Below are 24,923 nucleotides of genomic sequence, written 5' to 3' on the forward strand. Positions count from 1 at the left end.
TGTGTGCTTATGATGTTCTTACGATTTTCTATAAAAATATTAATAACTACAGTCTTGACCAACACAAAATAGGTATTGTTTTAAAGCTTAGAAGCTGTACTTTACAATGCATGTAGGCACTATGACCAAAACTGAACAAGTGCTTTGAAATTTGCAGACAAATAAGAAGTGTTCCGTTTTAATAATTTATTAATAATTTTGCACTGTACATATTATTGTAATCGGTAACAATAACAATCTGATCAAACAGCCATGTGTCATATGTCGTTGGAAAGCTCTCAAAGAGTAAAATATAACAGGCCTATTTGTTTTACTCACAGACAAAAATACAACAAGTAATGGCCAAGTATAAATCTTTGACATTCATGTTTCATGTAAACAGGTGTTGCTTATATGTTGTGTTTTCGCTTATGACTTCACGAAAAATAAACGGAACACAAAATATAACACATACCATTACTTAGAGGAGGCGATTCTCTTCCAAACAAGCCCGCACACACAATGTAATCGGATGCATAGATCGTTAGATAATCCACACGAATCAAAATGTGCACACAGCACACAATGTGCTATCTTGCTTAAAAAACACATTAGCTTTCCTGGATCAGATGACATCATCATAAATGAAGTAGTACATTGTCCAGCATCATGGAATGCTAAACCAATCGTATTAGGATTCAGATCGCTGCAATCAGAGGTGGAAGTAGGGCTGGATGGTTTTTCAGATTTTTCCAGATTAATTTGAATTTACGTTTTAACACGATTTTTTATATTTTTTAAATCGAGATTTTGCAAACATTTTTGCAAACACTATATTTAGATACGATGTAAATCCACCAAAGGCTGAATAAGGAAGAGAAAAATAATTCATAGTGCTTGTCTTAATGCCACTCCCGATCTGATCAGCTGCACGTGTGTGGCGCACTCCAAATGAACGTGACAGGTTAACAACACAGAGACTGATATAAAACAGCGGTAATATTCCCAGTACGATTGAACACATTGTGATTGTAGCTCAGCTTCGTCCATCATGCAAGTATACACCGGCTTACGACCATAACTGGCCTCGGCGTGCGCATGTTGATGAACGGTGTCTCCTTTCTTTTCTTTTCACCCATAAAAAAAGCGTTAGTTACGTGACAGTTATGGGCACTTCATTTCAAATCATGGAGAGGCTATATATGGGAGAATCAAACATTCGCAGCTCCTTTTGCCAAGATGATTCAGATAGATTGCTAATTATTGCTTTGTTCTGTAACGTGATTCAAGTGTACTGCATCTATAGCCAACATTTAGCAAGTGATCATTTTGACAAACTTTGCTAGTTGAATTGTAATGATAAATTATTTTATATTGCTGCGCTGCTCAGCGTGAACCACTAGAGGACGCGTCTCTATCTGCAGGGGTTTATGAATATACACACAAACTGTTTGATATACAATGAGTACTTTCTAGATAAACTTGATCATTTATAGATATTGATTTCTAGATAACTTTCTAGACAGACTTGGTTTAGATAAAATGAATACCTACACTGGCTAAGAATTATTTTGCAGTTTTCTTATTCTATTATTTCTGAACATCTGTGTTTATTCAATTTTAATTTATTTTACATTTACACAGTTTTTTATATGGTTGTGTGACAATAAAAGTGATTTGATTTTGATTGACAACTTCCCCCTGTGGTGCATTTGGTGTGTTTGTACATTTTTCTTGCACACCTTTGTTTCCTATAATGAAAAGAACTTGGATTTCTCTAACCAGGTTGCCTTGCGTTCTAATAAAGAACATACAATTTTAAAAGTTGAAAAAATTGAATTGTGAATCTTCCATAAGTTTGATAAAAATCTACATTTGATTTTTTTGGCATATCGCCCAGCCCTAGGTGGAAGTCATCCAAATATGGGCAGAGAGGATCGTTCACTCTAATTACAAATGGCCAGCAGGAGATGGCGCAAAGTACATGACACAGTCTCAATGATGGTTCGAATGACACAGAATGGAACCTGCGTGCTTTGGAGAGTGAGGATACCTTTGGTCATTGTTGTATCTGCATGTGTAATTAGCTCTTATGTAGAATTATTATGTTTTATTTGTTTGGAGAGGCTTTTGGACACATGGAGATGTTTTTGGACACTATGATAAATTATTATTGTAATGCTATAACTTTTGATTGCTTTATCGTATCAACACACAATTTACTCAGTCGCAGGTGACATGGTTGGGAACAAAACAAAAGCAGTTTTCGAGATCCCTTATTCACACCCTGAAATATATAATGTCAAATCAGAAAAATAAGAAACTTTTGGCCCAAAAGAAAAGTTTTCTTTAAAATGATACCAAACACTTGACCCTCCTTATTTTCGTTTTTTATGCCACTGAAACAGGAAATCTTTAAAAACACTCTGAGAGCTAAAAGGGTTAACAAAGCCAAATTAACATTTAGCTTCTAAAGATAAAGCTTTTTAACCAGCGTGTTCAAAAAATTGAGCATAGATTTTACCCTGAGTCTCACTGAAATTTTAGGGAAATCTGGATATTATCAAAATGCAATCAAGCTCATACATTCAGCAACACTGTAATAAAAACAAAAATAAAGTTTTGAACTGCAGCAGCCTAAACTACATACTGTGATTAATTTGATACAACAACATCTACACAAAAAAAAAGAACCTGACTTTTTCTTTAAGTAATGTAAATACCGTTTGTGCATGTTTGACATTTAAAAATGTTATTTCCATTACATTTCTTGAAGGTATTGTCACCATCTATTTTATTAGGCTAGTATTTTAAACCATTCCGGCAAGTCATTAACTTCGCTGGAGAAGGCCTTTGTAGTCAAGATGTTAGTAATTGAAACGTTTGATTTATTGAGGTAAATAATTAGGCAATGTTGAAATTATTATTTATTTTAACGTTTTCCAGGATACTTTTAATGTATATCCTGGGAACGGCCGCTTAATGTTTAACCATCATTGAAAAACGTAATTGCTTATTTTGCAAAAGTTCAAAGAGTAATCCTGATATTGATAAGTAAATGCGTCTATAGTGCTATTTATCTCAATCAAGGCCAGAGAAAGTGAGACCTGCAAAGCTGGCTAATGAGAGTTTTTGTTTGGCCTGTCAGAATATGTTGGGTTAAAGCATTTTATCAACACAAATCCTTCTTTGATCATAATGTACTGTACACATGAGTCATTTTTCTTCAGCCATGTCTGAGATGACTCTTAAGTGGGATTATTAGTACACATATTTACTTTTATGTAATAAGTAAAGCATTGTAATAAAGTTTTAAAAACAGTGGAAAAAAGTAATGGAATAAACTGATGATGATTTTGTGGCTTTTCTTTTTTTTATTTTATTTTTACTTATTAGGTAAAATCAGTTTTAATTAAAATTTTCATTTATTTTGTACATTTCATAAATGCGCTGTATCTTAATGCTCAAAAGGCAACAACTAATAATCTATTTTTTTCCTGTAGCACTTAATTTTTTCCTGTTGACTACATTTATTTGTCCAATAATTTATGTCAATGCCTGTTCATATAGCTGTAAATTCAACATGTACCCAGGTTATCAGGGAAACTGCATGTTCTCTTACATTTTGTCCTAACCAGACAAGTTTTCAACGACAAGCAATCTCGCAATCTCTCTGGTACAATCACATGATATATAATGTTTAATGCGTGTAATCTGGAACTGGATTTGGACCAAAGCGGTTTCACTGTGAAACCAAGTGATCAACAAAATGTTGAGATATGCAAGATATCAAAAACAAAAGCACATTACAAATCAGTGGCTGCTAAAAATGCAGTTTTGCATGTAGGTTAATACCTTCCATCTCCTGTTTGGCCTTGTCGAGCTTGTCTTTATAAATTCTTTCCAATCTCTTCAGTTTCTCCTCTTGTCTCTTCCTCTCAGCAAGTGTTCTCGCTTCAACATCATGAAAATCTACCTGGGGAAATATAGACAAAATGCGCTTTAAGAAGACCTATCATCATGATGACCAAATATGTTGACCAATATCAAAAAGATCATGAAAACTAATCACACAAATTGTAATCTGTAATTCATAAAGACATGCACTGAAAAGGCTTAATGGTGCTTTTCACAGAAATATAGGGAAAAGTGAAGACTTGCTTTTTAAATAAAATGTAAAGGCACCTCTGGACTTTTGGTCTTTTTTTAAGTTATAAATGATGAACAAATGGTATTGGGAAAAGGAATGGAATTAAATTCCTTATTAAATATTCTGCTTGTTTCTTTAATTTCTTAATCTATTGCCATCAGGAGTACAATATCTTTTACATAACAATCGTTAAATAATTACATAACTCCTGTGATGTGATCGAGAAAAGCTGCATGGTGTAAATTTATGGGTCTAAATAGGATAGTCGCAGAACTGTACCTTTTTAATCTGTTTAAGAAAGTGATATCCCAGAGACAGTTTCTTATATGCCTCTCCATACTTGGCGTGCCATGACTGTACGGTCTGGATGGCAAGCGTCCTGAGTTTTCTCGCCACCTCTTTGGGTGGAGGCAGAGGCTGTTCCATGTCTGTTTCCACAGTGAGTTCCAGGAACTCCTGAAGGTTGGTGATGAGGAGAACTCTGAAGTGATGTGATCGGCTGAACACCTCACTGACCATCTGGAAGGCTGAGAGACGGATCTCTGCGTGATCTTGGTTTAGTTGGGTCATGATCAAGTGGTAGAAATGATCAATGTAGTCATTGGAAACTCTGTGGACAGAAAAGGCACTGAGGATTAAGATTAAATTAAATTTATGAGCATAAACAAAAATTGTGATTACATATAAACACGCAACGCAGAACTGATGAAGGCACTTTATTAAATAAAGACTTGAAAGTACTGGTAGTTGCTTCCACTTTGTGATCAATGTGATTTGACGAGTTGATTAAGCATCATAACTAGGGCTAGTTAAAATATCGATTTTCCGATGAATCGCAATCTTCATTTGAATAAAAATAAAATATAAGAAAAATATGCAACATAATATATGCCATTTCAAGACATTAACTGATGGAATAGACCAATTTTTAATATTTTCAAAAGCTAAAATGTGACCAATTTGCTGACAAACTAATGATAAAATATAATTTGTCAAATTAATATTTTCAAGTTGTACCTAGAAGGGTTGCCTAGAAGGTTCCTTTATAATTAAGAGCATTAGCTGAGAGAGAATTTCTTTCATATTTAAACAAAATGGACATTGTAACAGAAATGTACCCCGATGAATTGACAATGAATCGAGAGCTTTTGAATCGGAATCAAGAAATCATAATAATAATCATAACTGACCATGCTGTGTCAATGGGTAGTAGATGAATAATTTGTCCATGGACTTTTTTTTTTCTGAACATCAAGATTTTAAGTTAACCATTTTTTTATGAATGTATAAGTGAAAGTGTATATCTTAGGTCCTGTAACTGGTAACCAGTTCTTATGCTTCTTTTCACCATTTATAATGACCTTTTAGCCTTCACTAGTTTAGGATGCAGTGGTGGCTCAGCAGTTAAGGCTATGGGTTCAAGCCCCAACACTGCCAAGATGCCACTGTTGGGCCCTTGAGCAAGGCCCTTGACCCCATCTGCTCCAGGGGCGCCGTATCATGGCTGACCCTGCGCTCTGACCCCAGCTTAGCTGGGATATGTGAAAAAAAGAATTTCACTGTATACATGCAAATGTATAATGTGTGACAAAAATAAAGGCTTCTTCTAGTTTGTTTTAATTGGTCCTGCGATGTGACAAATACATTTTTAAAAGTACAAATATTCCAAGTAGCTTCTCTAACAATATGAGGTTATAAAAGCGGCTTGCATAATAATTATATAAGAATTAGCAAAATAATGTCTAAAATATGTTTTAGATAGAGTATAGCACCTTATGTCGTGTCAAGTATCCAAACATATGCTGGATGAGGCCAGTTCCTCATCCTGCGATCAGACAATGAGATCCATATAAAGAAAGCGATATTTGGCCATTTATTTGATATCATTTATTGATATTTGGCTTTATCAGCTGCATGTAAACAAAAAACAGTGTTCAAAAGGTTCTGCAGAAATATGTAATCTCTCTCATACTTGCAAATTTTCTTCACTTCCTTCATTTTGTCTTGATTCAGCTGTGGTTCCCCAGAGGTAGTCAGCTCCTCAACCAGTTCTGACAGCTTATCCCGCGTTGTTTGGTCCATCCTGATGGGAACCTGATAAAAGATGCTGTGTAATAAGTCAACCCAAATGTCAATGAGAAATTGTGCATTTCCAACCAGGTTTTCCAACCAAATATGGTCCTGTACATTTAAAGAAGCAACATGCAGTATGTCTGCAACAAAAGTGTATCGCTTGTAATAATGTCAATTATATAGGACAGACAGACAGATAGACAGATAAACAGACAGACAGACAGAGATAAATCAACAGACAGATGGATATATAGATAGATAGATAAACAGACAGATGGATGGACGGACAGACAAAAAATGACATGGTAAAGATCTATGTTGTTAATAGTCACCTGATTTAGGCACTATTAATTCAATGACTGTCACAAGCTCTATGTTTTTAAGACAGATAGATAAACAGACAGACAGATAGACAAACAGACAGACAGATAGATAGATAGATAGATAGATAAACAGACAGACAGACAGATAGATATATAAACAGACAGACAGACAGATAGACAGACAGATAGATAAACAGACAGACAGACAGATAAACAGACAGACAGATAGATAGATAGATAGATAGATAGATAGATAGATAGATAGATAGATAGACAGACAGATATATAAACAGACAGATAGACAGACAGATAGATAAACAGACAGACAGACAGATAAACAGACAGACAGATAGATAGATAGATAGATAGATAGATAGATAGATAGATAGATAGATAGATAGACAGATAGACAGAAAGACAGATAGATAGATACAGGTGCATCTCAATAAATTAGAATGTCATGGAAAAGTTCATTTATTTCAGGAATTCAACTCAAATTGTGAAACTCGTGTATTAAATAAATTCAATGCACACAGACTGAAGTAGTTTAAGTCTTTGGTTCTTTTAATTGTGATGATTTTGGCTCACATTTAACAAAAACCCACCAATTCACTATCTCAAAAAATTAGAATATGGTGACATGCCAATCAGCTAATCAACTCAAAACACCTGCAAAGGTTTCCTGAGCCTTCAAAATGGTCTCTCAGTTTGGTTCACTAGGCTACACAATCATGGGGAAGACTGCTGATCTGACAGTTGTCCAGAAGAAAATCATTGACACCCTTCACAAGGAGGGTAAGCCACAAACATTCATTGCCAACTGGCTGTTCACAGAGTGCTGTATCCAAGCATGTTAACAGAAAGTTGAGTGGAAGGAAAAAGTGTGGAAGAAAAAGATGCACAACCAACCGAGAGAACCACAGCCTTATGAGGATTGTCAAGCAAAATCGATTCAAGAATTTGGGTGAACTTCACAAGGAATGGACTGAGGCTGGGGTCAAGGCATTAAGAGCCACCACACACAGACGTGTCAAGGAATTTGGCTACAGTTGTCGTATTCCTCTTGTTAAGCCACTCCTGAACCACAGACAACGTCAGAGGCGTCTTACCTGGGCTAAGGAGAAGAACTGGACTGTTGACCAGTGGTCCAAAGTCCTCTTTTCAGATGAGAACAAGTTTTGTATTTCATTTGGAAACAAAGGTCCTAGAGTCTGGAGGAAGGGTGGAGAAGCTCATAGCCCAAGTTGCTTGAAGTCCAGTGTTAAGTTTCCACAGTCTGTGATGATTTGGGGTGCAATGTCATCTGCTGGTGTTGGTCCATTGTGTTTTTTGAAAACCAAAGTCACTGCACCTGTTTACCAAGAAATTTTGGAGCACTTCATGCTTCCTTCTGCTGACCAGCTTTTTAAAGATGCTGATTTCATTTTCCAGCAAGATTTGGCACCTGCCCACACTGCCAAAAGCACCAAAAGGTGGTTAAATGACCATGGTGTTGGTGTGCTTGACTGGCCAGCAAACTCACCAGACCTGAACCCCATAGAGAATCTATGGGGTATTGTAAAGAGGAAAATGAGAAACAAGAGACCAAAAAATGCAGATGAGCTGAAGGCCACTGTCAAAGAAACCTGGGCTTCCATACCACCTCAGCAGTGCCACAAACTGATCACCTCAATGCCACGCCGAATTGAGGCAGTAATTAAAGCAAAAGGAGCCCCTACCAAGTATTGAGTACATATACAGTAAATGAACATACTTTCCAGAAGGCCAACAATTCACTAAAAATGTTTTTTTTATTGGTCTTATGATGTATTCTAATTTTTTGAGATAGTGAATTGGTGGGTTTTTGTTAAATGTGAGCCAAAATCATCACAATTAAAAGAACCAAAGACTTAAACTACTTCAGTCTGTGTGCATTGAATTTATTTAATACACAAGTTTCACAATTTGAGTTGAATTACTGAAATAAATGAACTTTTCCACGACATTCTAATTTATTGAGATGCACCTGTAGATAGATAAACAGAAAGACAGACAGATAGATATATAAACAGACAGACAGACAGATAGATATATAAACAGACAGATAGATAGACAGATAGATAGATAGATAGACAGACAGACAGACAGACAGACAGACAGACAGATAGATAGATAGACAGACAGACAGACATATAAACAGACAGATAGATAGATAAACAGACAGAGATAAATTAACAGACAGACGGAATGATAGATAGATAGACAGACAGACGGACGGACAGACAGAAAATGACATGGTAATGGATCTATGTTGTTAATAGTCACCTGATTTAGGCACTATTAATTCAATGACTGTCACAAGCTCTATGTTTTTAAGACAGATAGATAAACAGACAGACAGATAGACAAACAGACAGACAGATAGATAGATAGATAGATAAACAGACAGACAGACAGATAGATATATAAACAGACAGACAGATAGACAGACAGATAGATAAACAGACAGACAGACAGATAAACAGACAGACAGATAGATAGATAGATAGATAGATAGATAGACATATACAGACAGATAGACAGACAGAAACAGACAGATAGATAGATAGATAGATAGATAGATAGATAGATAGATAGACAGAAATACAGATAGATAGATAGATAGATAGATAGATAGATAGATAAACAGAAAGACAGACAGATAGATATATAAACAGACAGACAGACAGATAGATATATAAACAGACAGACAGATAGATAGACAGATAGATAGATAGATAGACAGACAGACAGACAGATAGACAGATAGATAGATAAACAGACAGACAGACAGACAGACAGACATATAAACAGACAGATAGATAGATAAACAGACAGAGATAAATTAACAGACATACGGAATGATAGATAGATAGACAGACAGACAGACGGACGGACAGACAGAAAATGACATGGTAATGGATCTATGTTGTTAATAGTCACCTGATTTAGGCACTATTAATTCAATGACTGTCACAAGCTCTTTGTTTTTAAGAGTTGACAACAAACTATCACTATCACTATAGTGAGTATACAAGTGACTGAAAGCTTCACATTTCAACAATGTGTCTGAATCTTTCTGTCTTTGGATGGGACGAATGACCAACACGTACCTCATCCAGCTGCTATAATGAAGAAAAGCTATTATTCAGCGATATTTTAATACAGTTACGCTTCCGTTTAGAATTAAAAGCCCCTCATCTTAGCTTCTATCTCGTCCGTTTGAGTAATGTAAACAAAGCTACACTCATAACACGTAACAATGGCGTCGATTCTCGCATTTTCAAAATAAGAGTCGCCCTCACGTGAAAACTGAGTGATCTAGAACTGAAACATAACAACGGAATTGTTAAGTGAATTCTATAATAATTAAAATAATTTCGTTTTTATGTGTAGGGTGTGTGTAAGCATGCTTATTGCAGCGCGAGACACGGCAACAACGGTACTTCATGCGACATGACGAATGCGTTTGCGTGGCTCATGATTATTAATTAGGTCACTCAGACGAACCTTGGCGTCATTTGGTAAGTGTCCAGACTCGTGACGTAATTAATATTAATGAGTCAAACCTTCATTGGAAAAATTCGCCCGCTGACCTCCGCCCACTTTCCTTTCAGCCAATCAATAAGGTCAACTGTCCGAAAGTCACGTAACCTAATTAATATTCATTAAATAAGACTGGAGGGACCCACTTTGTAAATGTGTGAACGCTCTGTGGGTGGGAACAAGAGTGCAATAAAAGGACTTCACACACACCTGAAAGCTATTGATTACATAGTAAAGGCATCGCTCGATACAGATAATCATGCTTGCCCGGATTTGTTTGGTACTTTGTTTGGCAGGTGAGTTAACTAATTTTGGGCATTAGGAATATAAAAGTCTGATTTTTACTTTATGATTTTCACTTAAACCATTTTTAAACTACAATCGGTATATTGTGTGTTCTACAATTATTACAATATTTGTTTCACAATTTTGTCTTAACAGCTGTGGCCACCGCTAAGGTCATTCCTGATGGCTCAAAAGAGGTGGGTTGATGTTTATAACCTATTTATGTTGCTTTAACAAAAGCAGTTTTGCTCACCTGTCTGTATACTTCTCTTCACAGCCTGACTGTTCTGCATACCACATGCCTAGCTGCACCCGAGAGTATAACCCTGTGTGTGGTACTGATGGGGTTACATACCCCAATGAATGCTCCCTGTGTCTCAAAAATGAGTAAGTCTAATTTAGTTTGTGGATTGTTTTCTTTCATCTACAATTTGCATGGTCATATTGTTCCTAAGGCATGGAATATCTCTTGACTCAGTGTCATGTAGTTGTTTGAAACCACAGACTGAAAAACATGTTTCACTGTCTTGTCATAGGGAGTTGAAGGTCAACATGCTGATCTCCAGGCAGGGCGAATGCTGAGACACAAATACACCCATTTTAAAAGTGAGAAGGCTGGTGGAACTGCATTTTTTTTTTTTTTGTTTGTTTTTTTAACCAAATTAAGTTTTAACCTTAAGATTAAGTGTTTGGCGCTCTTGTTTTGTAAATCAATCCTGTTTTGGTAGATCTAATGCTTAAAGCCTGGCTTAAGTCAGCCATGATGCATTGAATACAAGAGTGAAAATGTCCAATAATGGCAGTTTGTGAAATTGAGTAGTATATGGCTGGTCATGTGATCATAACATGGCAGCACCCATGAGGGGACCCTCTCCATATAGATAATAAAATAAAACGGCATTTTAAAGATCACTGATATGAGTGTGAGTATTATGTTGAGTGCTTGTTATTTCATAGGTATGTTTTAAAATTACAATGAATTTCTTTGAGGGGGAAAAAAAAAAAGAGAAGAAAATTGCTGCGTGTAGCTTTAACTGATGGTTCCATAGCACTATATGGGTAAATACGAAGTATAATAGTGTCCTATTTATAATAGTGATTCTCAATCTTGGGTTATGAGAGAACCATTTGTTATGAACATTGTGTATGTACACACTATCAACTTAAGAGACCCCACTTCTGCTTGTAAGATAATATCAAATTGATATACTATCAATGACACATTAGGTGTGTGAACTTTTTCTGACCTGGAGTAAGTGGATTATGTTCTGAATAGCATACTATTAATATTTCTGCTGTGTCTAATATACATATCAAAATTTTGCAGTTGCAATATCACACTACACTCTTAAAATAGACCAGGATAACTTCAGTAAACCACAATTATAATTGATAGATGGTCAAAACACATGATGTCATCTTCCTATATAATGTGTCATATCTCTAAGATGGAAATGATAAGGTTAAGCAAGAACAAATCTTTTACTGACTCATCCCCTGTAGAGTTTGAACAGGACAAACTAGTTGGGCAAACAACAACAAAAAACATGTGGCCACGCTGTATCTTTCAAAATTAGTACACTTCAGATATATTAGATGATGCCAACTAAAACATGACACATGTCTATAAAACAAATTAAGGCATTGGTTCTTAACTGGTTCTGCTTCGGGGCTAGGATTTTACATTGGACATCAAGTGGCGCCCTATCAAAGTACAAAAACATAGTCTGGGTTGCATTTTTCTTTTATCTTGTAAAATTTTGTACTGTATAAGGGTTTGTATCAAGTGACATTTTTGTTGATGTCAACAAAGAAACAGGAAGTTTTCTCTCCCAAAAGTAGATGAGCCTGTTTATTTACATGAGCCTATTATATTTATTATCCTGTTTTATTTTTCTCCTAATATAAAACATCATTCAATCAGAACATTACATAGGAGCATTTTGCCCATAATTTGTCCATAAGTCTTGGAGGTCCAGACTTTAAAGCCCTTTATGTACTTGCCCTTACCCTCACTGAGCACTACTATGGTCTTAATAAAGTGCCCGACATGGTCTTCTGCTGTTGTAGCCCATCCGCCTCGAGGTTTCTGAGATGCTTTTCTGCTCACCACAATTGTACAGAGTGGTTATCCGAGTTACCGTAGCTGTTCTGTCAGCTCGAACAGATCTGGCCATTCTCCGTTGACTAATTTCCATCTGCAGAACTGCCACTCACTGGATGTTTTTGGGCACCATTCGGAGTAAATTCTACAGAGATCTAGGAGAAACCCAGGAGATCAGCAGTTACAGACATACTCAAACCAGCCCGTCTAGCACCAACAATCTTGCCACGGTCGAAATCACTGAGATCACATTTTTTCCCCATTCTGATGGTTGATGTGAACGTTAACTGAAGCTCCTGTTTCGTATCTGCATGATTTTATGCACTGCACTGCTGCCACATGACTGGCTGATTAGATAGTCGCATTAATATGTAGGTGTACAGGTGTTCCTAATAAAGTGCTCAGTGAGTGTATATTTACAGTGCAATGCCATACATGCACAACATGGATGGCTCCTCTATAGTGATTAGGTCAATGTAGCTAGTCTTTCTAAAAATAATAATAATAATACCAACAATAAATGACAGTATTTGTTATGAAAAAAAAATAGTAGCCTAAACACATTTAACTACAGCTGCCACAGTTGTAATAAAAATGAGGTCTAATAGATTAATTAATATGAAACTATAAAATATCAATGTCAAAATATCACAGTTACTGTTACTACTGTAAAATCCGATCAATTTTAGTAAGGATGATTATGTAATTTGAATTTTTTTTATTTTGGCGCATAGCACAGTGTTGCTCTTTTCCTCAGTGCTGTTTATCATGTCGGGGCTGTCTAATGTTTTAGAGGTTTGACTTCCTCCATGGAGCTTCAAACTAGAAAATCTCACTAGAATTGAAATGGGTTGCATCAGTTTTGTGGTCTGCAATTTTGCGCGTTCCAGAGATACAGTAAATTAGAAGGATGAAGGACCCAGGCATTGCTCTTTCCCTGCTGTCGGCGACCCTATCCAAACAGACCTGCGACCCACTTATGGGTAACGACCCACCAGTTGAGAATCACTGAATTAAGGTATACCTATAGGGTTTACTTTCTTGCATCCCATACTTCTTTTTCTTTTCTATCATATTGTGAATTTTATACTTCTGTATCATATTCAAGATGATCAAATTTGTGGCAAAAAAAAAAAAAAGAGACACATAATGGAAGTGAATGGGGCCAATTTTTGGAGGGATTAAAGGCAGGAATATGAAGTTTATAATTTTGTAAAAGCAATTACATTTATTCATCTGTTAAAACGTGTGTATCATTTGAGCTGTAAAGTTGTTTAAATCATAATTTATGCCCTTAGGTCGTCATGGCAACCAAGTTGTTAAATTGGGTATAGTTTTACACAGTAAAGTTTAAGCGATTTTATCACATTATAGTCATGTTATCACATATTGTTTTTTGTGGCTATACTTTTAAAACAGTGAGTATTTCAATGTTTACAGATTGGTCCCATTCACTTCCATTGTAAGTGCTTCACCGTAACCCAGATTTGTTTTAGTTTTGTAAAGAAAAAGAGGTCTAAATAAATTATTGTGGTAATTAATATTATGCCACAAATGCTGTTGATTGAGCTTAACTTGTATTGAACCCAGAATATTCCTTTACCAATCATAACCCAACAAAATGTCCAATATGGCTGTTTATTTGATTAAGTGACACCGAAAATATCTGGGCAAAGAAGGTATAGTAAGAAGACTCCTTATGAATCCTTTAAAACATGACAAATATCAAAACAAAAATTCCCAATGGGGAAATGCATCAGTCCAATTCCATTGTGGTAAAGTGTATATACATGTGACAACATTCCTACTTTCTCATTTTTCTGTAAAACTGTTTGACAAAGTTGATCATTTAACAATAACATCTAATTTACTTATCAAAGATGCAGCAAAAGTATAAATAAAATCATGTTGAAGAAACCACCAAAAAGTGTTTAATAGAGTAAACTGTCTCCCCTGTAAAGGCAAAGATCATGTGGCTTAAAAACAGCATATTTTTGGTTGCTTTAAAGACTTCCCTATTATTTCCAAAAATGCATTATGTTTTAGTTTATTCTAAAAAAAAATGTTTACTTAAAAAGCTGACTTCTACAAAAGATTGCAGTTCTTGAAACAAAGTTACTTGCGATACTGTCACCCCTGAAGGACCATACAGGAGAGTGTCACCGTGGACCCCCTCATCCTACAGCTGGTGAGTTCTGTGAATCTAATGTTCCTCGACAGGCTACACTGAGCCTAAATAAACCAGCAGTACAGGAGCCAAAAGTAACTGGTGAAAGTAAGACCACAAACAAATGGCATAAACATGGAGCTAGACCCAAAGGTACTCGAGACATCAGACTGTCACGAGTATCATATATTGTAGCATAAGCACCATCCACCCCAGATATGGCTATGACCTGACTAGTCAATACTGGTATTTTTCCACCCCTGATAGCAGCTACCACTACTTGCTGCCTTGCACGAGCAACGGTTTCTGATGTAAATAAGGAACTTCAGAACATTCTAATGAATCATAAGAATGTAAATCGGGTTATTATACATGTGGGGGGAAATTATATTTGAAAGGAGCAATTAGAACTCCTTAAGAGGGATTTCAGTTAACTCTTTGAAACACTTGGAAGTTTGAAAGTTCAGTTGTTCATCAGTGGACCACTCCCAGTCCGAGGAACAAATATGTTTTCTCGGTTTCTCAGTATACTACAGTCAGAGTATACTACAGTCAGACTGTGATGACTTAGAACTGCTCCAAGATACAGGACCCAAGGACAAATTCCTGGACAAAGCCAAGGGAGACAAGATAACATAATTCAGCCTCCACAAACCCCAGAGCAACAGCCCCTCTCACCACATACTTTCTCCTTTTCGCCAACATCCCCACTTCTGAGTTTCTCTGAGAAAATGGAGGAACTAGTGTATGCTGGAAGAAAGCTCTCCCATCCCATTGCTGCGAGCCCCCAGATACCAACCTAAAAACGGCAGGCCCCTCTACCACCAAAGCCTGTGGGCACAGCTCGCCCCCACCCTGCTACAACGCCAGGGCACAAATCGTCCTTTTTTGCTCTCGGTGAACAACAATCAGCTGATAACAGCTCTCAGTGATGTGTGTCAGGTCCCAGCTATGGTAGCAGTCACATTCACAAATGTACACAAAACAAGTGTGAACCCAATGTGCCTGTAGCTTTCTCTATGTCTGTTCGATTAAGTGATAGAAAGACTAAGGTATTCTCAAGACGTATGGCAAACCTGTCTAATCTGTTGCCTATTAAACATCAATCAGACATTACTTTGGGGCCAAAAACAGATACTGTGAAGTTCGCACTTTTAAACATCTGCTCACTTAAGAACAAATCATTTTTAGTCAATGACCTCATCACCACAAACAACCTGGATTTTATGTTTTTAAATGAAACTTGGTTAGATAAAAGCTGTAGTGCAAACAGTTCTCAGTGAATCAGCCCATCCAAACTTTACTTTTATGAGTGTCTGTAGAGCTGTTAGGAAAGGTGGAGGATTAGCTGCATACGTCCTCTTATTAAGGACGTAGCGCTATCTGACCATTTTTGTATTTTCTTTGATATATTGATTTCTCCTGCCACTGAAGTTACATCTGTCTCTGTCAAAAAGAGGTACATAAATGAGAATACTAGTGTGCTATTTATGAAGGCTGTATCTATAACACCAAGTATATCCGCAGACTGTGTTGAAAATGCAGGAAAGCAGAATGAATGTGGCTGAAAACAAAACTTGGAAGTCCATTATAATATCTATAAAGACAGCCTTCATACTTTCAATATGATGCTAGGCACAGCAAGGCAGACCTTCCTCTCAAACATTATAACCAGCAATATAAACAATGCCCACACTCTTTTTGCTACTGTAGAGAGACTAACAAACCCCCAAACACACTCCCTACTTCATTTTTCAACTGTGAGAAACAGTCATGCCTCACTCCTTTCAGGCACGTTTCCAAAGTCTCTGAAAATTGCAGTTGTCATGCCCCTTCTAAATAAAAGAGCAATCTGGATAACTCTATAATGAACAACTACAAACCAACCTCAAATCTTCCTTTCATAGGCAAAATAATTGAAAAGATTGTTTTCAATCAGCGAAACAAATTCTTAAACTCGAATGGGTACTTAGACAATTTCCACTCTGGTTTCCGACCGCAACACAGCACAGAGACGGCACTTATGAAGATACTTAATGATATTCGGCTAAATACTGATTAAGGCAAAATATCAGTGCTGGTATTACTAGATCTCAGTACTGCCTTTGATAGAGTTGACCACAACATTCTCCTAGACAGACTGGAAAACTGGGTAGGGCTCTCTGGGACAGTCTTCAGCTGGTTCAGGTTATATCTAGAAGGGAGGGGTTACTATGTGAACATAGGGAACTATGAATCTGAGTGGACATCCATGACGTGTGGAGTCCCACAAGGCTCAATTCTTGCACCTCTCCTGTTCAACCTGTATATGCTCCCACTAGGCCAAATTCATAAACCAAACTGTGTACCATAGCTATGCAGACGACACCCAGATTTACTTAGCCCTGTCGCCAAATGACTGCAGTCCTATATATTCTCTGTGCCTGTGCATTGATGAAATTAACAGCTGGATGTGCAGGAACTTCCTTCAGTTAAACAACGACAAGACAGAGGTCATTGTGTTTGGCAACAAAGGCGAAATTCCCAAGCTGAACACATACCTTGACTCCAGGGGTATTAAGACAAAAAAATCAAGTAAGGAATCTTGGTGTCATTTTGGAGTCAGACCTTAGTTTCAGTAGTCACATCAAATCAATAACCAAATCAGCCTGGGGGGACCTGGGTATCTCAGCGAGTAAAGACGCTGACTACCACCCCTGGAGTCGTGAGTTCGAATCTAGGGCTTGCTGAGTGACTCCAGCCAGGTCTCCTAAGCAACCAAATTGGCCCGGTTGCTAGGGAGGGTAGAACCACATGGGGTAACCTCATTATGGTCACATAATGTGGTTCTCACTCGCAGTGGGGCGTGTGGTGAGTTGTGCGTGGATGCCGCGGAGAATAGCGTGAAGCCTCCACACGCGCTACGTCTCTGCGGTAACGCGCTCAACAAGCCATGTGATAAGATGCGTGGATTGACTGTCTCAGACGCGGAGGCAACTGAGATTCATCCTCACCACATGATTGAGGTGAGTCACTACGCCACCATGAGGACTTAGAGCACATTGGGAATTCCAAATTGGGGAGAAAAGGGGAGAATTTGTTTTTATTTTTTTTAAATAACCAAATCAGCCTTCTATCATCTAAAATATATAACGAGAACTAGATGTTTAGTATCCAGTCAAGACTTAGAGAAACTTGTTCATGCATTTATCACCAGTAGGGTGGATTACTGCAATGGACTCCTCACCGACCTTCCCAAAAAGACTATTAGACAGCTGCAGTTCATTCAAAATGCTGCTGCCAGGATTCTTACCCTAACCAAAAAATCTGAGCATGTTACTCCAGTCCTCATGTCTTTACACTGGCTTCAGTTACATTTAGAATTGATTTTAAAGTACTATTACTTGTTTATAAATCACTCAATGGCCTAGGACTTAATACATTGCAGATATGCTTGTTGAATATAAATCTAACATACCTCTCAGATCATTAAGATCAAGTCAGTTAGAAATACAGAGGGTTCACTCAAAACAAGGTGAGACAGCGTTTAGCTTTTATGACACCCGCAGTTGGAACCAGCTTCCAGAAGAGGTCAGGTGTTCACCAAGAGTAGCCACATTCAAGTCCAGACTGAAAACACATCTGTTTAGCTGTGCATTTCTTCACTGAGCACTGTGCTGCACTTACTGATTGTACTGCATCATTATTTCTGTTTTCTTTTTTATTCATTTGAATAATTTTGACTTTTTTTAAATTTATCTTATTACTTTTTATTCTTATTTCTTGTTCTTAATTGATTTTAAAATATATTTTAATGTATCTTATTTAAAATAAATAAATAAATAAATATGTAAAGCACTGAATTGCCATTGTGTATGAAATGTGCTAAATAACTTGTCTGGCCTAAAGGAGTGACCTCCTCCCAAAATATTATTACGGTTAGACAGGCCTAAATATTCTAAGTTGTAGAATATCATTATTCATGGTCTGTGTGTGTGTTTTTAAGATATCTTCATAGATTTATAGCAGATAAGATGCACTTGATGTAGCATCTGAACTCACATATTTATGTGTGACCCAAAGATAGGTGATAAGACATTAGATTTGATGTTGTCATTTCTGAAGATAAAGTCTGGAAAATACAAGCAGCTGTGGGAGTGAAGATTTTAAGATGTAACCAAAAAACAAACCCACACATTTAACACAAGCAAATGAACAGATTGTACATAAACTGACATTAGCATTTCAAACCCAATGTTTATTTGAAAATTTGTTAGTTCTACTGAAACATTTGAGAGTTGACTGGATTTAGAATTTTAAATGGAAAAAGCTAATGAAAAAATTAGAGTTGACCTCTTAAATTAAAATGTTTTCATTTTGCCATTTGCCAGTAAGAGTCATTTTGAATTTTGTTCACTCAAACTGGCAAAAATACATGCCTTGTATTTAATGAAAATAAAAATGTATGCAAATAAAAATATTTTAAATATATTTTCATGCTGAAAATATTTTTTCTTCTTCTCCAAAATGATTTTTAATGACCAACACATTATATGCCTTACGTTTATTATCAAACAGCTTCTGATATGAATAATGATGTTGCTAGGATATTGCATAAACATTGCACACAGTAGATGAAGAATTGAGATTATTTATTACGATTATTTACTTTCAGATCTGATTAATAGGTAAGTAAATGTAAGTCAATGTTTTCCATTAGGGATTAAACTTCAAAAATATACATTAATAACACTGTATTTGAATTTGACTAAAGTGTCAGTTTTAGTTAATAAACATCACATCAAAACTGTCTCTGAACTAGACTGATTGACGTACTGAAATAAGGAAAAATGGGATTACACTGTAAAATGTTATAAGTTTACTTTACTTAAAAAAGTGAGAAAACCAGTTGCCTTAAGTAAAAATATTTATTTGGCTCAATTAAAGTGGACTATTACTAGTTCACTTTACTTGAGCCAAATAAGTACATTTACTGCAATTTACTGACTTTTTTAAGGCAATGGGTTTGCATGCTTTTTTAAGTAAGGTTAACTAATTAGATTTTACAGCATATAAAAAAAGATAGCTTTTAGCTCTGTTATTACAGAAATACATTTTCCTGTAGGGTGGTGATCAGAGAAGCTATTTTTTGGGAATTACAGCGATTAAACTATATCTTTGGTTATGATGAACTTTGTGTCCTGTTGTAACCAGATCAAAGAAATGACTCACGAGTCCACGTCAAAGCAGTCCACCCTAAATTGGATCATTCGGTTTGTCTTAGGATCACTCCATCAAATATTTGAATTGTTTTCAACTTTTTACATTTATCATACATTCACGTTTACTCCTTTAGCTGATACTTTTGTCCAAAGTCACTGGAGGACTGCTACAATTATTTATTATTTGATTATTCATTTCACATGATACACACAGCCAAACTAAACAGATTTGTCAAACTAAAACAGCTTAGTATATAGAGACTTTCTCGTTCCCTGTGTGTGTGTGTGTGATGAAATGACATGTTGAAAGGGGCGTATCCTGTAATATTGCTATAAAAAGCCCAATCAATTCTTCACAGCTCAGTTTTATCACATCGGTTGACTTGTGTCTCAGGTCGTGAACAATGTTTGCACGAGGTGTCATCGTTCTTCTCTGTGTCCTAGGTGAGTGCTATAATGATTTACTCTACAATAATAATAAAAAGTCATAAGGAAGTTGCTGATTGTCCCCAAAAGGAACTGCAATTTACATTGATCTTCATATATCTCTCCTGTTTAATCTGATTCATAAGGGTTTTACAAAGATTAATGAAAGTCAAATACATTCTTTAGAATTTCGACAATATTTTAGCTTAAGCTATAAAAATGTATGAATATCTTTGCATTAGATAACAAATATCAAAACCAAGTGTCACTTGACTATACAAACTGTGCATTCAAACACTGATTTGTCCAAAAAATTGTTGGGGCCATAGATCATCTGAGTCCTCTGCTGGTATAATATTAATGTGCATGTTTAATACAGTCTAGTATTTAAAAATGAAACTCACATATATGAGAATTTGCTCATATAAATATCATATACAAAAATATTTTCTGTGTTTCTTCCTTGACACAAACAGTGGCCATGTCAGATGGAGCAAGAATGGTGAGTAATTGTATAGAATTTCTGTTTCAGATTAAGTTTTTTCCTCTCCTAGTACAAATAGCGAATGTAATCTTCTCTTTATGTTGCCAGCCTATTTGCTCCAAGTACTCTGGTTCTATTTGCCCAATGAACTACTCACCTGTGTGTGGCACTAATGGAGTAACGTATGCAAATGAATGCATGCTGTGTGCTGCAATCAAGTAAGTTTCACTGAGACTTTAAACTCATACTTACTAAAAAGGCTGGGTTACTTAAAGAGCTCACAATACCTTTGGATAAAATATGTATTTCTTTAATGTTTTTAATTATTCCATTTTAGGACATCACATAAAAACATCTTAATCTTGAAGCCAGGCGGATGTTGAATAAAACATCTGCATTCGTGTCACAAGAATGCCACCAAATTTAACTGAATTGGACTCCCATTTATGGCCTGAATGTGTAACAGTTTAATCCATAAATAAATATTGTCATATTGAAGATGTTTGAAGCAAAAAAACTTGTCACCCAATAAAATTATTTTAAAAGCAGTTATGAGTAGCATGTCTTTGTTATTATTACTAAAACACGTTATATTTCAGCTGTAACTTTTTTTCTACATGTACTATAACTTGCTTCACTATTATTCCTTGACCAGCTCATTTTCATTTTGGGTGAACTATTCCTATATGAGGAACATCTGTAAAAGGGATTATAATTTCTAACCATAACTATGTAATGCATTATTATTATTCTGTTGTAGTTCAGGTGATTTTTGCCTTTGCTTCACTTGTAGTCCAGATACACAATGCATTTTGTGATGTGCTGTGTTTACCTCTAGATATAAGTGCAACAAATTTCCAAACCCTTTAACTGTCATAACACAAGTCTTATTTTTTCACTTTAACACAGCAATCAAAATAGCAAACAAATACAAAACAGTTATTTTTTTCTTTAAAATAACAAGATCACATTTGTAGCCCTGTGTATTAAAGGAATAGTTTTCCCAAAAATAAAAATTCTGTCATAATTTATTCACACTCATGTTGTTCCAAATTCATCTGCCGAGTGAATGAGCTTCTCTTACAGTGCTCATGAACGCACGACGGACGTCAAGGCTTTCAATTAAAAATTTCACAAGAACCTCACTCAACAGTCGCATGGACTACTTTTATGATACGTGCAGATCCCTTTTTTTGTAACCTAGTCTCATAAAATGAATGTTACTATAACTACATTTTGCAAAATGACGTTTCACATTTCGCCGCAGTTTCCTGGTGATATTAACACTAGAGGTGCTAAAACAACGTGCGCTTTATTCACTTTCACGCAAATCACGACTACAACGGCTGATTATGTCTTTAAAAACACTTATTTCTAGCACTATTACTCACACACTGCTATGTTATGATATTCAAACACTTTTACTATTTACCATCATTTGAAAAACGATACAGACACATCTACATTTACACACATATTCCAATGTGATTAGCTTCCGCGGTAGCTGACCTGATAGAGGCTTGAACTTTAGACCGCGGTTTTGAGCCCAAACATGCAAGCTTACAAATGAGGCAAAAGTGTCTTAGAAGCAACACAAAATGAGGTGGTTGCTTTAGAAAATTTCCTTTAATGACACATTTGCTTTTTCCACACTATCGATTAGGTTTAGGCATTGGTTAAGACTGTCACGATTATGGAATTTAGCTGACAATTAATTGTCAAACAAATAATTGCGATTATAACGATTATCTGTTTTAGGGCTATGATGATTAACTGTCTCTTTTAGGGCTTTCACCATTAATTGTCATATATATGGTCATATTTCTTAAGGTGCATGTGTGCTTCATACACCTTAAGAAGTGATTTTTACATATTTAACTTCAAATATATAAATCAAAAAATAAAATAGGGATATATGATTTACTTTTAAGACTTTAAAAATGTATAATGAGGGGACCCTGGTAGCTCAGTGGTAAAGACGCTGGCTACCACCCCTGGAGTTCACTGGTTCAAATCCCAGGGTGTGCTGAGTGACTCCAGCTGCGTCTCCTTAGCAACCAAATTGGCCTGGGAGGGTAGAGTTATACGGGGTAACCTCCTTGAGATCTCCATTAGGTGGTTTGGTCTTGGTGGGGCATGTGGTGAGTTGGGCATGAAGCCTCCACACACACTGTCCCTGCAGTGGTGTGCCCAGCAAGCCACAAGATAAGATGTGCAAGTAGACAGTCCCAGATGCAGAGGCAGCTGGGATCCATCCTCTGCCACCTGGACTGAGGTAAGTCACTACACCATCACAAGGACTTAGTGTGTACATTGGGAATTGGACATTCCAAATTAGGAGAAAAAAAAAGTATAATGACATGAAAAACAATGTTTTAAATATCAAAATATTTCTAAATACTTAAAATATGTCTCTCTTTTTGGTCAACTTGAGTTTCGGTCAATTTTACATTTGCACTGTTGTTTTTGGAACTCATATATTTTATATTTTAAAAAAGAAATATAAATTTATGTATTTTTATTATTATTATATTATATTATGCAATAGTAAAATATTTGTTTTAATGCTCTTTGGAAAAACCCACGCACCCTTCTATTAAAGCAAAACCTTTGAGATTTTATTTAATAATTTTATCACTCCACAGAATTAGAGTAAACATGTGTGTCTCCTCTGTGTCGCTGCGTGTCAATAACACAGTGTGTATGAACCCGCTATGACCAGGAACATTTGCCATTACACAATCATTTAAAGTGAAGCTGGCGCGCTTTGCGTTTACTATCAAAGTTTATATTTGTTTTTTTATATTTTCGTGGGACTTCTTCACAAGCCACGCTGACAGCGTGCACATCAGTCTTCAGGACAGGAGCTGCTCTGGTTGACATCCACGTTGCGGCTCAGTGTGGCTCACGCTCGGAGTTCAAATGAATGACACACAAACGCACTGTTTATGGCATTTATATATTCGCTTAAAATTCCCTTATTTGGGTATTAAAATATTATTGGGATTTTAAGTGCATAATAATCACGGTTATCTCAAATAACAGGGGTTAGATCACATAACCACGGTCAGACGATTATTTTATAGTCAAAACAGGCCTAGTGTTGGTAAAGGGTAAGGTTGTCTGCTTTGTTCACCTCTCATTTGCATTTAAAACACTATTGGTTAGATTTAGGTTAACATTTTAAGTTAGGGAGGTACGTTTTACTCATTAAAACATCCATCTAACATTCACCTTAAAAACCTCGTCTGATTACGACACCATTGCACTCGCTTTTGGCGCCCCCCGCTGGACATTTCACTGGGAAACTGCAGCGAAACGTTTAATGAAGCACGCAATTTCATTTAGCTAAAATGTTGCCATGGTCAAGTAATTTTCATGAGATCAGGCAACTTTTTTAAGCTTTAAAGTGAGGCACTATCAACTGCCTTTGTATTGAAAAGATGGATCGAGATATTCATTAAAACATCTCCTTTCTGTTAAGAAAGTGGGTAAATGACAGAATTTTCATTTTTGAGTGAACTATCCCTTTAATCAGTTACTTGTAAAAAATGTTATTTTCTTTTTGCATGTCCAGGTCCCTTTAAATAATATGTTTTTTGTTATTTTTATTATTAATAATACCTTTACAAAACATCCCAGATATGATTGTCTAATCCATTAGGTGCTGCTTTAGGAACACTAAAAAATATAAAAGGCACTAATAATATCTGATCAAAATTGGTATCAGACAAACCTTTGATAATCCTCATAAACCACGTCTTAAAGTACGTTTGGCTTCAGATTTTTTGTATGATAAAATATGAGTTGAGAGAAATATGGACAAGAGCGTAATGCTACACAAATCAAAGCTACATACAAGATATTAAACCACAGGTACCAAGTTTTCCGCTGAATCCTTTGTTATAGTCCCTTCATGGCCTGTAGGTTTTGATGACGTCCTTTATGGGTCTCCGACAGATGGGACAACACGCATTAATCTGTCTCTTGAGTCTCAGTCCGCAGTCATTACACAAACACATGTGTCCACACGTATAGATGACAGTGTCCACCTCCTGATCAAAACAGACTGTACACTCACTTTTCTTGTTGCTCAACGGCATGTCTGATGAGGAGAGGGTGGGTGAGACAGGTGGACTGAGGGGAGAGCTGGGAGCCGTCACTGAA

At 36.3% G+C, this 24,923-nt stretch overlaps 3 protein-coding genes across 9 annotated transcripts in view; 1 reads left to right on the plus strand and 2 right to left on the minus strand.

The window, feature by feature from the left end:
* LOC127412842 (UV-stimulated scaffold protein A) overlaps positions 1 to 9,961 on the minus strand; it is a 47,114-nt gene extending 37,153 nt beyond the window's left edge. The window contains exons 1-4 of one of the 6 annotated variants that reach the window (XM_051649507.1): positions 9,657 to 9,961; positions 6,102 to 6,236; positions 4,409 to 4,739; positions 3,835 to 3,955 (exon numbers count right to left, since the gene is read on the minus strand). In XM_051649507.1, the coding sequence (XP_051505467.1) occupies positions 3,835 to 3,955; positions 4,409 to 4,739; positions 6,102 to 6,236; positions 9,657 to 9,661 (592 nt within the window). In that variant the 5' untranslated portion in view covers positions 9,662 to 9,961. The other 5 variants (XM_051649508.1, XM_051649509.1, XM_051649512.1 and 2 more) reach the window with 5 other exon arrangements.
* A 275-nt stretch (positions 9,962 to 10,236) lies between these two features.
* LOC127412861 (trypsin inhibitor ClTI-1-like) lies at positions 10,237 to 11,286 on the plus strand. The gene is made up of 4 exons (XM_051649541.1): positions 10,237 to 10,385; positions 10,531 to 10,571; positions 10,652 to 10,761; positions 10,911 to 11,286. The coding sequence occupies exons 1-4, from the start codon at positions 10,349 to 10,351 to the stop codon at positions 10,954 to 10,956; spliced, it is 234 nt and encodes a 77-aa protein (XP_051505501.1). The 5' UTR covers positions 10,237 to 10,348; the 3' UTR covers positions 10,957 to 11,286.
* Positions 11,287 to 21,050: 9,764 nt separating this feature from the next.
* LOC127412846 (E3 ubiquitin-protein ligase NEURL1B-like) overlaps positions 21,051 to 24,923 on the minus strand; it is a 62,876-nt gene continuing 59,003 nt past the window's right edge. For both annotated transcript variants that reach the window (XM_051649516.1, XM_051649517.1), the window contains exon 5: positions 21,051 to 24,918. In XM_051649516.1, coding sequence (XP_051505476.1) covers positions 24,671 to 24,918 — 248 coding nt within the window. In that variant the 3' untranslated portion in view covers positions 21,051 to 24,670. The remainder of the gene's footprint in view (positions 24,919 to 24,923) is intronic.

The sequence above is a fragment of the Myxocyprinus asiaticus genome, chromosome 22 (genome assembly GCF_019703515.2).
Source record: "Myxocyprinus asiaticus isolate MX2 ecotype Aquarium Trade chromosome 22, UBuf_Myxa_2, whole genome shotgun sequence".
Lineage (NCBI taxonomy): Eukaryota > Metazoa > Chordata > Actinopteri > Cypriniformes > Catostomidae > Myxocyprinus > Myxocyprinus asiaticus.

Excerpts from the sequence above, each read along its gene's own strand:
- LOC127412861 (XM_051649541.1), top strand. The coding sequence starts at position 10,349 with ATGCTTGCCCGGATTTGTTTGGTACTTTGTTTGGCAG. Across the intron at positions 10,386-10,530 it reads TTTGGTACTTTGTTTGGCAG|CTGTGGCCACCGCTAAGGTC; the intron begins GTGAGTTAACTA and ends TTGTCTTAACAG. Across the intron at positions 10,762-10,910 it reads TCCCTGTGTCTCAAAAATGA|GGAGTTGAAGGTCAACATGC; the intron begins GTAAGTCTAATT and ends GTCTTGTCATAG.